Here is a 13178-nt window from a genome sequence, read left to right as displayed (position 1 = left end):
AGAGTCTCACCGCCTGGCATCTTTGCAAATAAAATTTTTTTTTTTTTTGTGAGGAGATCAGCCCTGTGCTAACATCCGCCAATCCTTCTCTTTTTTTTTTGCTGAGGAAGACAGCCCTGGGCTAACATCTGTGCCCATCTTCCTCCACTTTTATATGGGACACCGCCACAGCGTGGCTTGCCAAGCAGTGCGTCGGTGCGCGCCCGGGATCCGAACCAGCGAACCCCGGGCCGCTGCAGCGGAGCGCGCGCACTTAACCGCTTGCGCCACCGGGCCCGCCCTGCAAATAAAATTTTTTTTTCTTTTCAGATTCTGTCTTTGAAATATTCTTTGACAGGATGTAATGAAACATATAAAAGGCTTATAGTAGCGCCTGGTACGTGGTTCTCTTAATATGAACCCTGATCTTGAGCTTTATTCCTGCCACCTTTTAACTGTTCTCGTCTCACACTATTTCCCAAGGACTCGGGGTTGTAAATTTCTTGACGGTAGTGACCACGCCTACTCTAACCAGCTGCTACCCCACAGTGTATTAATGTAGCAACAAGGACTTGTAAGAGAGCAGAAACTTTGTCTCTTTTGTTCGCCTCTTTATTTCCAGTGCCTACAAGTTACTGAAACTTAGTATGTTCTCAGTAAATATTTTTAATATGAATGAATGAATACGCGCTTGTTTTTTTGTGGACTATCTTGTATAAGAAAGTTTAGTTCAGATCCAATACGTCTGTAAATTGAGAGACCTGGAGAACGTTCCGCTTTTTCCCTATTTTGGCTGTTTATAACAATTTCGACCTTGGGTGCATTTCATTAGGCTCTTAGTCCCCTTCAAGGCTCAGTTTCTACATCAGCAAAATGGGACCAGTAGCAAGAGATGCTTGTTTCTCCTCGTCTTCTATCACGCACTCCTTCTCCAGGGAAGGTTTATTGTGTACGCTTTCCTCTGGATAAAAAAGCAGCCGTCGGAGCAGTAAAAAGCCATTCGGCTCTTCGAGTTGCGCGCCCAGTGGGGCTAGAGAGCAGCTCCGCATGCCTCGCCTGTGCCTCCCGGGTCCGAAAGCAACCCGGCCCCATTTCGGCTGCGAACCCGCCCAGCCCTCGGGTGCCTCAGCCCCGGGCGCCCTCTCGCCCCGAGGCAGCGCTCTGCCTCGGTGCCACGGCTAAATGGGCTCGGCATCGCGCAGGCTCCCACGCGCGCCGAAGTGCCCGGCCTCGTTTCGGCCGCCGCCGCCCCGCCGCCCGCGCGGCGCTGCACTGGGGGCGGGGAGTCTGATGGGAGAAGCGCGCGGCGCTGAGGAGGCGGCGGCCCGGGAGAGGGAGCGGGAGAGGGACTGGGCGCGGGAGGCGGGAGGCGGGGGACAGGGGGAGGCGCCGCCGCCGCCGCCGCCGCCCGCCCCTTTCCGCTGGGGAGCAGCTGCAGCAGCAGGAGCGGAGCAGGAGCCGCGCAGCCGCCGCCGCCGCCGCCGGGGGATGTGGCCGGCGCCCGCCCCGAGCCGCGCCGCCGTCTGAGTACCAGCCGCCGCCCGCGCCGCTGCCGCCGCCGCCGCGCCGTGCGGGGCCAGGCCGCGCCCTCCTCGGGCGCCCGCCGGCTCGCATGCCGAGGGGCTCCGGGGCGTAGCTGCGCGCCCGGCGCCGCCTCCGGGCTCCTCCGGCCCCGCCATGGGCTGCTGCAGCTCCGCCTCCTCCGCCGCGCAGGTGAGGGGCCCCCGCCTCCCGGCCGCCCGCCGGGATGCCTCCCCCGCGCCGTGTCGCGGGCGCCCGCCGCCGATGCCTCCCGCTACCCGCGAGCCTTCCTTCAGCCACATGCACTCCAGAGACCCCCCCCCCCGCCTGTCCCGCCGATGCCCCCGCGCTGGCTCGGCGGCTGCCGACCCGCGGGCGCCTCTGCGCGGCCCCCAGTGCGCGCCCAGCAATCCCCGGCCCCTTTCCGACTTGGCCTCCTCCTCCCGGTCACACCTGAGCGGCCCGTCCCGCCCGTCTGCAGGTAGAGGCAACACAGGCGCCTTCTCTCTGCCCAGGTGGCACCCTTCCCTTGTCTTCCGGGCCTTGCTCCTCTCTTGCCACCTCCGTGGAGTCTTCCCCGTCCCCAGCCACCGACTATTTCCTGTGCTCCCGGGAGGAGTACCCCCAGCACGGGCTCTTTGCCCCTCTCCCACCTTATTCCCGCTTTCGCTCCATTACATATTCTGCCCCTTGTCCCTTGCCCGCCGCCCCCCGTCCGGGTTCAAGTGTTTAAGCGGGTCCTGGAGCCCTTGCCTGGCCCACTTCCCAGATCCCACCCGCTCGCCTCTCACCCCATCCCCCGCTTGTGCCTTGACCCCGGGCACCGCGGCCTCTTCGCCGACCGAGGCCCCTGCGGGAGCGCCGGGACGGGGCTGGGAAGGAGATTGGGCGCGGGGTGGGTGACGGGAGCGTTACGGAAACTCCCTCTTTGTTGCCAGTGTAACAGGAGGAAGAGGTGCCGAATTTAGTTTTTCTGTGGGCACTGGCTGAATGTTGTCGCTGAGGGCTGAGATGCAGAGATTTCTCCCAGCTTCCACCCTGCCCCCATCCAAATTTTGCTAACCTCCCTCTCCCTTGCCAATCCGAACCCTTAACCTGGATGGAAATGTTTAGACAACTGTATAAGGATCAAATGTAATAGGACTTGACTGCTGGCCGCTAATAACTGAGAGGACCTGTTTGTAAATTACCTAATTTAGTGGATTAGTGAGTGTATTTACAAATAAGATAAAAAGCAATCAGGAATACTGCATCAAACTGTCTGGTGGTGGTGTATAAAAAATAGGCTCCGACAACGCCTGGGATGTAATCTCACAGTTTCATTAGCGTAGAATTTAACTGTAATCCTTGATTTGTTTGTTTTGGGGAAGAGACAAGGGCTCTTGTATTTAGAAATAAGGCTGGTCGGTTCTTGGTGAAGAAAGATGCTAGTTTGGGAAAAAAATTCCTCCAGAGATCTAGCATCTGTGATAATGCCAGAAGTGTTTTGCTGCTGCTAAATGACTATATATAACTCAGTTTTAAATAACCTGCATACTTGTTCTGAAAACCTGAGATCTGTTAGAGAGAAAATGACTAGAATTGCAGATGGATGGAGGACATTTATGTTTTATGAAGTACATATCCATCCTGTTTGTCTAGTTCTTTTTCTGGGTGTTTGCTTATCCTTGTGGGTTTTCTTTTTTCTTTTTTTCCCTACTAGGATCATAGGCTGATTGGTTTAGGTAGTTAAACCTTTCTATTGAGTTAGAATAGCAAAGAAAAACTATACGTGGTGGTGTTACGAAGGAGAGGTTGATAAACCAGGGTTTTCATATTAACAGATAAAGGTGTGGAATTCCACAATACCTTTCAAACTGGTTAGGGATTTTTTGGGGGCTGGGGGGATCTAGTTGGTCACTATTCATCTAATAGTTACTGAAATATTATTTTCACCAAAAAGGTACCTTTCATATTGCCTTTCTTTTAAGAACTGGGTTACTTTACATCCTCTTTTGGTGTTGAAATGCCTTTAAGACAGGAAAGTATTGATAGTTTATGGATGGCTTGTTCAGTGTATGAACAATTAAATTTGGGAGAGATGGATGCTGGACCAAAACTCTGCTTTAATAACAGGTCTTGCATTTGACTCCACATGCAAGCTCCGCATCCTACTTTTCGGAATGCTGTCACATACATTTTCTTTGCTTTTTCCTTTTCTTGCAGCCACTGTTTCCTTCGTGCCATGTTCTCCAGACAAGATGCTTGTCATGCACCCCAAGGGGTGCATTTTTTTGTGTGGATTCCTATAACCAATTAGCAGCTGTCACATGCCTTTAAGTTCAGCTTTAGGGAATTGTAGTATTCAGTGGAGCATTGAGGAACAGGTTTTGTGCCAAAGAGCTGGTCATCATTTTTTTTTCTTATTTGAGATTTTGGCATCATTCTTTATTTGTGAAATGTTACCAATCTGTTGGCATTTTCATGCTCCTTTCAGGAGCGTCACCAATTTTAGAATAATATAGTATCCATATGTGTTGTGTTGAAACAAAATAGGGATACAACTCCACATATGAACCTGTACATCACTTTGAACCTCTCTGAGAGGCCTCAATTGTATTTCCGGGCAGAATATGTTTCTTTCATCCCTTTTACTGGATTGTAAGCTTCTTGGGTGGAGGAACTGCTTTTGTTTTCCCCATCTTTGTATCCATTGCATTACCTCACTATACCTTGTATGTAACAGTTGTTCAGCAGTAGTCAATGAACAGAATGTATTTATGCTACCAAGTAGCATTGAATGTGAATCCAGCCCTGACCCCTGTGCTCTTGTACTTCCACGGGCTGCTTGACTAATTCCACCAAGCCATCCTCTTCTAAGCTCAAATTTGAACTAAGTTAAAATTCACCTGCCTTTTCCACATTTCTAACTCTTCTGTCAGTGGTACCATCAGTTTGCAGAATTGAGCAGGTTTTTCCTTTTCTCCTGGTACTCTCCTCAATGCTTCTATTTTAGTTGGAGCAGTGGCTATAACATCTTAAAAGAGCTTGTCTGCAAACTCTAATGATAACCTGCACAGCACATCAAAACAACGAGCTTTGAGGTAATCTGCAGTTCAGTTTAGCTTTTCTCAATGGTATTGTCAGCAATTTTAAAGCCCTGGCAGGTTTTATCAATGTAAATATAGTGTGTTTCCTTTTTGTAGTAGGGTTTCACTTTTGAAATACAATTTATTTTCCCTCATAGTCTCTTGCTATGTTGTAGACTCATAAAAGAACTTATGGTCTTCCAAACTGTGTCATCTCTTGAAGTCTATCCTGGTATTATTTTCATTTTTTGGGTAGTGTCTGGATATCATAATTTGTCATCAAAATAATTACCCTGTTTTAGGATTTAGATCAAAGAAAAGTGTCACATTCTATACTAACTTGTATTTCATTGCTGAAGGAGCAGATTATTGACAAAATAATTATTGGCAAAATAGTGAGTCAGGGCTCTATAGAACTCTTAATTATGTACTACTTTTTATTAGGGACCATTACAAGGTATTTGCTAATACTAGTAATTGCTCAAAACAAGCCAACATATGATAGCCTTTGCCTAAAAATCTCTTTGAAGGGAACATAAAAGTGAGATAGTCTTGAGTTTCTTTTTACAGCACTAATCCTCCCTAAGACTCTTAAAATTTATTCCCAACTCTCCATAATTCGTTTGTTCTTTTATAACCTGACATAATTTCTATTCTTGTAATGTTAAACTTCAAAGGTCACTTGTAAATCTTCAGATTTATGAAATATTCTTTCCCATTGACAAACCGGTTTGAATGAAGGAGGCTTTTGAAAGATTACTTAGCAAATTGCCCTAAGATTTGGTCCTTAATGGCTCCATCATTATTTCTCACAGCAGTGCATTGGAGGCCAGGAGATTTTGCAAGTGCTCTGAAGTTCTGTGTCCTTTGGTTCTAACCTTAGAAATAGTGAGAAGGATGGAGGAGAATCTTTCTGATTGAACAAACTGCCCCTTGTCTGTCTGACTTTGCGAGAGATTGTACTTGTCTACTGTCTTGTCTTGGAGTCTTCAAATTGAGAGCTATAAATTTAACTGTCTTTTTCTAGCTCTCATATCTTGTCTTGGGAGTAATGAAAAACAATCAAGTGGTTCACAAATACTGGTTAACTTTTGAGTGTGTTAACTGTTCCTTAACTGAATTTTAATAATACTGTCGTCTCCATCTGCTTTATGGAATTGCAAGTGAGATGGTAAAAGTGAAATTTGAGGAGTGTAGAGGGAATTACCAACAGAGCCCAAGTTGTTTTACTAAAATATGTCCAGCAAAGTAGACTTGCTTTAACTGGAACAAAAAAGTCATGGCATGCGGACAGCTTTTATTTTTCTTCTGAATGCTGTGCTATTAGCATAGACGATCCACTCCTCAAAATATGGAAATCAAAGTTAATGTTAAAATTGGCTGGAAATAATGTAAAAATGGTAATACTTTTTGTATAGCTATTTTTCACAGCCATTTTCATGTTTTGATTTCTATGGTAACTCTGAAGTTGACTTTGCTTCCGTTGTACAGCGGAGGAAATTGACACTTGGAGTTGAGGAAACTTGGCTGGAGTCACAGAGCTTCTGTGATAGATCCAAACTTTCACCCATCCTCTGAAGCTGAGTCTTGCGCTTCTCTTTCTGTGTTCACATGCATGCTTCCCAAATCTTAAATTGCAGCTCACTTCATCTTTCGAAAAGGTGCACTCAATAAAATTTTGAATTAAGGAATTTCCAAGTTAAATTCATGCCACCATTTTGAACTTCCTGCAGTTACTAGCTGCAGAACAACATAGTATAATATAGTCCAGTTAAAATGTTCCCAGGCGTAGCAAATACCATCAAATACTATTTGATGTGTTCATTCTATCATTTAGAAATGTTATTGGCTTGAGAGGATAATTATTTATCAAAATAGATTCTATATTCTGCTACTGGTAATTGCTTAATAGTTGTTTTTCTATCCCCTCCACCCCCCAAAGAAAGAAATATTTCAATTTTGTAACTTTCGCTCAGATTTTTGGAGCTCTAGGGGATATGAGAGATAAACTAGTCCTACTATCTCGCTTTTCTGTTGAGCTAAACTAGAATTTAGAGATAGGAAGTAGTCTGAGGTCAGAGAGATACGTTAATGAGGCAGCTAGGACTAGAAACCTCCTTAGTCTCTTAATCTCTTGATCTTTCTGTAGTACTGTTAATTCTTAATGTCTGAAGCCTTCTTATCTTCGCAGCCTTGGCTGCACATTGGAAGCACTTAGAGAATTTTCAGAAACGTTGGTGCCTGTGTCTTGCTCCCAGAGATTCTGATTCCATTGGTCCAGGGGTACTGCCTGGGCATCAAAATTTTTTAAAGTTCCCCTTGTGATTCTCATGTGCCACTGAGGTTGGAAACCACTGTTCCCTACCCTTACTTTAGGTTAATTTCATCTCCTCCTATGGTTTCAGTTATAATCTGTATGCTGACAATTCTTGAACAGATTTACTGCATTGAAACAACCTCTGTCCTGGCCTCTGATCATTATATCCAACTGATTACTTAGCACTTCCACTAGAATGTCTTGTAGGTGACTCAAACTCAGGATGTCAAAAACCGAACTCAAAATTTGTATGCACACACACATGCGCACATGTACACACACACACGTCTTTTTCAGTATCTCTGATTTAGTGAATGATACTAGGATCCTGGTGTTGAAACTGGAAACCTGAGGCATGTAGGGAACCTGATTTTCATTTTTCCGTATCTAGTCACCACATCTTGCCTCTTCTACCTTCTAAACCCTGCTGCCAGCACCCTAGTCTAAGCCTCTGTCATCTTTGGCCAGAACCTTGCTTACAAATCTGTACAAATCTCCCTGTATTCATTCACATACCCTTCTAATTTTTCTTCATACTGTAGTCTTTGTGATCTTTAAAAAATCCAAAGGGGCTGGCCCCATGGCGTAGTGGTTAAGTTTGGCGTGCACCACTTTGGCGGCCAGGGTTTGGTTCCCAGGTGTGGACCTACTCCACTCATCAGCCATGCTGTGGTAGTGACCCACATACAAAATAGGGGAAGATTGGCACAGATGTTACCTCAAGGCTAATCTTCCACAGCAAAAAAAAAAAAAAAAAAAAAAGAGGAAGATTGGCAACAGATGTTAGCTCAGGGTGATTCTTCCTCAGCAACAAAAAAACAAAAAATCCAAAGCTGATTGTGTCCTTCTCCCACTTGAAACCCTTTAATGGTTTCTGACTGCTCTTAGGACAAAGACCAGAATCTCTGACCCTAGCCAACGAGACTCTGTGTAGGCTGGTCTCTTGTCTTCCTCCAGCATCATTGTTATCTCACGCCATGCTTCTCACTCTTTGTGCTCTGGCCTCACAGATTCCTCAGTAGATTTTATTTCTTCTTCTTTTAGGGCTTTCGCACATGCTCTTCACTAGTCTGGAAGGCTTTCTGCTTTTCTCCCTGGATTTTGGCTGGCTATTACTTTCAGCCTAAAAGTCACTTCTTTGGGAAAAGCTTCCTGGATCCTTCAAACCAGACTGTGTCTCCTCATTAAACTCTCATAGCCTTATGTATTTTCCCTTTGAGCACTTAAAGCAATAAACAAATAATTATACAGTTAATATTAATGTCTAGACCAGGAATTGGCAAAACTACAGCCCATGGGCCAAATCTGGCAGGCTACCTGTTTTTGTGGGGCTTGCAAGCTAAGAATGCTAAAAATGGTATCTATATTTTTAAATGGTGGAAAAAAATCAAAAGAACATTATTGCATGAGAGATTTATTTCATAAAAATTATATGAAATTTGAAATAAAGTTTTATTGGGATACCACCACACTCATTCGTTTACATATTGTCTATAGTTGCTTTCCTGCTACAATGGCAGAGTTGAGTAGTTAGTTGTGACAGAGACCTTATGGCCTGCAAGTGTAAAGATGTGCTGTGTGGCCCTTGACAGAAAATGTTTACTGACCCCTGGTCTAGACTGAGCTGATGGGGAGAGGGGCCATCTGCTTGTTCATTGCTGTTATTAGTGTCCTGTGCTTAGCTGGTACATGGTAGGTGCTCAGCAAATATTTGAACAAATTAACAAATATGCCTTTCCTTCTATGGATGGATGTAGATGAACTCCTACCTTTGCAATTCTGATGTTTTAAAATTCAGTACAGGGGCCGGCCCCGTAGCTTAGTGGTTAAGTGTGTGCGCTTCGCTGCTAGCAGCCCGGGGTTCGGATCTCGGGCGAGCACCGACCCGCTGCGTGTCAGGCCATGCTGTGGTGGCGTCCCACATAAAGTGGAGGAAGATCGGCCGGCTGTTGGTCCAGGGCTAGTCTTCCTCAGCAGAAGAGGAGGATTGGCAGATGTTAGCTCAGAGCTGATCTTCCTCACAAAAAAAAAAAAAAATTCAATACAAAAATTGTTAAAAAGGACAAATATTTTGAAGAAGATTCTCAACAGAATTTTCAGCAGCAGTCTTGCAGCTTGTCTGTTGCAGCTGTACCTCTCAGGTGTGTTAGCAAGTGTACTTACAGAGGTGTAAGTTACCGGGTCAAGGTGGATGGGAAAAGACTGGTCCACCCCAATAATGGGCCATGTGGATTGACAGTGCTGATGTTTTTATAGCAGGCACAAATGGATGGGACTTGATGTGTAGCGTTATAAAGAAAAAGTATTCGAGCTGGTGAAAATTTCAGTCATTAAAGAGGCATTGTTATATCTGCTGTGGGAATTCACTCTGTGAAAATGGTTAAAGTTTCTGGCATGGTAATATTTCTTCTCTTTTAGTACTTTTTGTTTTCTCCTTCATTTGGGATATGGCATAGCATAAAGTACCAATTTTGAATTTATGTGTTGTATCAAATTTAGTGCTTACTTTTAAAACATAATTTTTGAAAGAGATTTGCATTTTTCAGTATGTTTTAATATACGGGTGGTGGTAGTTTTTCCCCCTTGTTGGATTCGTTTCTGATTTCATGTCAGTTGTATAATAGGATTTACTTAAAAAACATTTGGTTGATAAACCGCTGGAATTTATTTTTTTGTGAAAATACTAATATTACTCTTTTTAGCTGCTCTCTACAATATCTCACAACCAAATATTTAGACATTTATTCAGCAAGGAAAATCTTAAAGGCTATTTTTATTCTAATTTTTAAGGTTGCCAGATACACTGAAAAGTGTTAAACGTAAGTGTTTCATTTCTGGATACATTTATATGATATAAAATAAGGAAAACAGCAAAAAGATGGAAAAACAGATGGTTACTTCAAGATGTTCAAGCAGCAGTGACGTTATTAAAGTTTGCTCTTTTTTGTTGTAGCATTGTGATAATGTGATGATGATAACAATAGTGTAAGATTTTTCATTATGAACAGTTTAGGATGATTCAGCTGTAAGGAATAAAGAAACCTTAAATATAAATAGCTAAAACATTAAGGAAAAATTATCTCAGGTTAGTTGAGAGGTAGGGTGGCTTCCAGGTTGGTTAGTTCAGTGGCTTGATGATGTTGACAAGGACCTGAGTTCTCTGTTTCTCTTTTTGTCGTTTTAAGGAAGGTAGCTTTTCCTCACTAGCTCCCCTCTTGATCCCAAGATGGATGTGGCTCATCTTACCTTCTTTTGTGAGCTGACACTCCAGTGGTTTTCCTTTAGTAGGAATTAGGGAGGGCTGCATATTCATCTCTAAACAGCCTCTAGCAAGGGGGAGGCAAAAGCCCTGGTAATTGGCTTAGACTAACCAGGATTTCCCTCTGAGTCAAGTGGAGGGTGGAGCAACCCCAGAACAGAATTGGACTCTGCCAGCAGTGCAGAGGGTGGGGATGGTGACTGGGTAGGCAGCCAGTAGTATCTGCTACATAGTTTTGCCATTTTCTTCTGCCTATAAAATCACACTTTTATAGTGTTTCCTAACATTTTGCTTATAGCTCCATTATAAATCTTTTCACAGTTCATAGTTGAAAATCACACAATTATCTTCCTATTCCTGCAAGGATTCTGCTCTAGCCACTGCTGAGCTCCTGTCTCTTTTCCCCACCCCCACTGCCTCTTTTCCATTCTGAGGCCAAGATAGCTTCAGGAGGAAGAAGAGCACTTAAGGTTGAAGCAATGGCTGAGTAGCTAATTAGTATTCCTGCAGTCAGTGGTCCCCAAGAGAACCTTGGGGGTTAGTATGACCTCTGCTCTAGCTCTCAATTTCCTTTCCTACCTCTTCTAACTTCTCACTTCTGTATGTGTTTATCTCTGTCTGATTGGTACTCGTTTTTTCCTCTTTCTCCCTAAAGTTTTCTTGTTCCCTCCTTTTCCTCCCACCCTTCCCTGATGCTCTTAAGAAGCCATAATATGGAGTGGAATATACTAGGATAGAGAAGGAAAAAGAGAGTGCCTTTCTTTCCTTTTTGTCTTGTTTAATTTCTTTTTGTTTTTTTTTTTGTATAAGCAATGATAAAACTGAAGATTCACATCATTATTTAGAATATCTTTATGATATAAAGAGCTCACACAGTGCAAGAAATGAAACTCTGCAGCAAAGAGCTAATTTACAGAGGCGAAATAGTACACTAATATGTAAATATATTCAATATTGCTAATAATCAAATTAACTCAAAGCACAAAGACCCCCTTTCACAGCTGTAACTTTGGTGAAAGTTAACAGAATGATATTAATTGCTCATGTGGTTTTGACTCAAGTAAACTTTATTGATTTGATGAATAAATTGGAATGACTCTTGGGTTACTGTTTGATGACATACATTGAAAGCCATTAAAACAAGTTAACACCCTTTATTTAGTAATCCAAAAGTATAGTAAATGCTATATGCAAGAATCTTTCCACGTGGCATTATTTAAAATAGCAAAGGAGTTTAATTTTAAACATAATATTTCTGGTTTGAAATTTTCTTTTCTTAATATAAAATTCAATTGAATTTAGTCTATTAGGCATGGGAGTTGAGATGGAGACTAGTATGTGGGGAGGGGAAGATGAATTTAATTTTGTGTAGACTGAGTTTGAGGTAATACTGATGTTAATACTTTTGTGTAGCAATTTCGCATAAGCAGTGGAAGACCCAGAACTGGATTTCAGAAAATGCTTTAAGTCATGCGCATAGAGGAGATGCTTTAAGGATGAGTAGTGTCCAAGGAGAAGGCAAGGGCGTGAAATATGAGAGCAAACAAGTAGGGAATGAGTACAGGGAAGAGCGATGACCAGTCATTAACTGGGGGTTTCTATGTCCTCATTCCCCAATTGTCTGCTCTCATGTAATGAATTTCCTTTTGTTATCGCAACTCTGAGATGGGTACTAGTGTTAGCCCCATTTTACGGATTAGGAAACCGAGGCTCAAAAAGCTTAGGCACCGTGCCTGAAGTCCCCCAAGTAGTGTAAAGCCGGGAGTAGTTCAAAGCCGGTGCATTTCCTGCTGCCCTGCGTTCCCTTCCCTCTGCCGTACTGAGAACTACTACATTTAAATAGTATCTTAAATGTACTTCAGATACCATTTTCTGTCACTTAAATTCAGAGATTGTTTGCACTGTTTATTCTCCCCTTAAAGTGTATGTGTGTGTGTTGGTTTTAAATCAGTGCACCCCACACGAGAGGTCAGAGTGTGACCATTTGGAGCAGAGTCTGTGGTCTGCGTACGTGGTGGTTATAAACCTCAGACTCTAGGGACCCTTGACTGCTGTGCATTTCCTCCTGGGCCATTCTACATTTTCTTCTAAAAACTTAAGTCTGAACAAGTCTATCATGGCAGTAAGTTTACTAAATGTGACTACATTTGTGCCCTTTCCTCATAACTCAGATTCTCAAGAATGCAGTTTTAAATAAGAAGTAGATATTTAGTCAGTCTTAGGAGATCCATGGCCTCTGAAAGGGTTAATGTGATGGATGCCGACTTGATTTAATACTGAGTACAACAAGGCTCTGGAGAACACTAAGAAGGGAAAGCATGAAGAAAAGGGGCAGAGTGAAGTTGTCTCTGTAGCATAAATGATTAGCATGCACGTTGGGATCTAATTACGAAGGCAGAGATTTTCACCACCAGGGCAAAAGCTGCAATTTTTCTTTTTTACTAAAATGTACTCTAAAAACTCAGCATATTTAAGAGAGTTTTATCCCTTGCTTGCTAGGCCATGAAGTTTTTTCAAATCTCTTTTGCATGTGATTTTGTATTTTCATGACAATTCTGAAAACATCGTGTTGGAAGACAATTCTAAAGACATCAAGTTTTAAAGTCTAGCATATTAAATCTATTTTGAAAGTAGCCATACTTTTACATCAAGAATACGTTTTGGAATAGACACTTGTGGTTGAAGCAGATTCAGTTATGAAGGTTTGGAAATAATACTTTAATAAAGATAGTTCATTTTAAAATTGAATGCAATTCTAGTTTTGGTGATAATTTTAAACAGTGTATACTTGAATCTGAGAAAGGAAGCCAAGACCAAGTGGAAACACGTTTCTCTTGGAGTGGTGGCAAGCACACAGAGCAGGGAGCCTCCTGGGTGGGAAGAGACACTTCCCCATGGCCTGCTACTTACCCGGCTCTGTGCTCCTTGGTGGTGCGCCACGTGCCATCCCTTTAAGGGTACAAGTGTTACTTATGTAAGAATACCTTAACGGTTTCCCCAAGTATGTGCTCCCAAGACACCAGGGCTACAAGGT

General features: G+C 43.3%; 1 protein-coding gene across 3 annotated transcripts in view; it reads left to right on the top strand.

The window, feature by feature from the left end:
- The first annotated feature begins 1428 nt into the window (after nucleotides 1-1428).
- The window catches only part of SLC44A1 (solute carrier family 44 member 1), a 182224-nt gene continuing 170474 nt past the window's right edge, over nucleotides 1429-13178 (top strand). The window contains exon 1 of one of the 3 annotated variants that reach the window (XM_087419362.1): nucleotides 1429-1692. In XM_087419362.1, coding sequence (XP_087275488.1) covers nucleotides 1657-1692 — 36 coding nt within the window. In that variant the 5' untranslated portion in view covers nucleotides 1429-1656. The remainder of the gene's footprint in view (nucleotides 1693-13178) is intronic. The other 2 variants (XM_087419364.1, XM_087419363.1) reach the window with 2 other exon arrangements.

The sequence above is a fragment of the Ceratotherium simum genome, chromosome 29 (assembly GCF_057802395.1).
Source record: "Ceratotherium simum simum isolate JZ-2026a chromosome 29, ASM5780239v1, whole genome shotgun sequence".
Classification (NCBI taxonomy): Eukaryota; Metazoa; Chordata; class Mammalia; order Perissodactyla; family Rhinocerotidae; genus Ceratotherium; species Ceratotherium simum.
The sequence above is the reverse complement of the archived record's forward strand: the minus strand, read 5'-3'. Positions and strand labels throughout refer to the sequence as shown.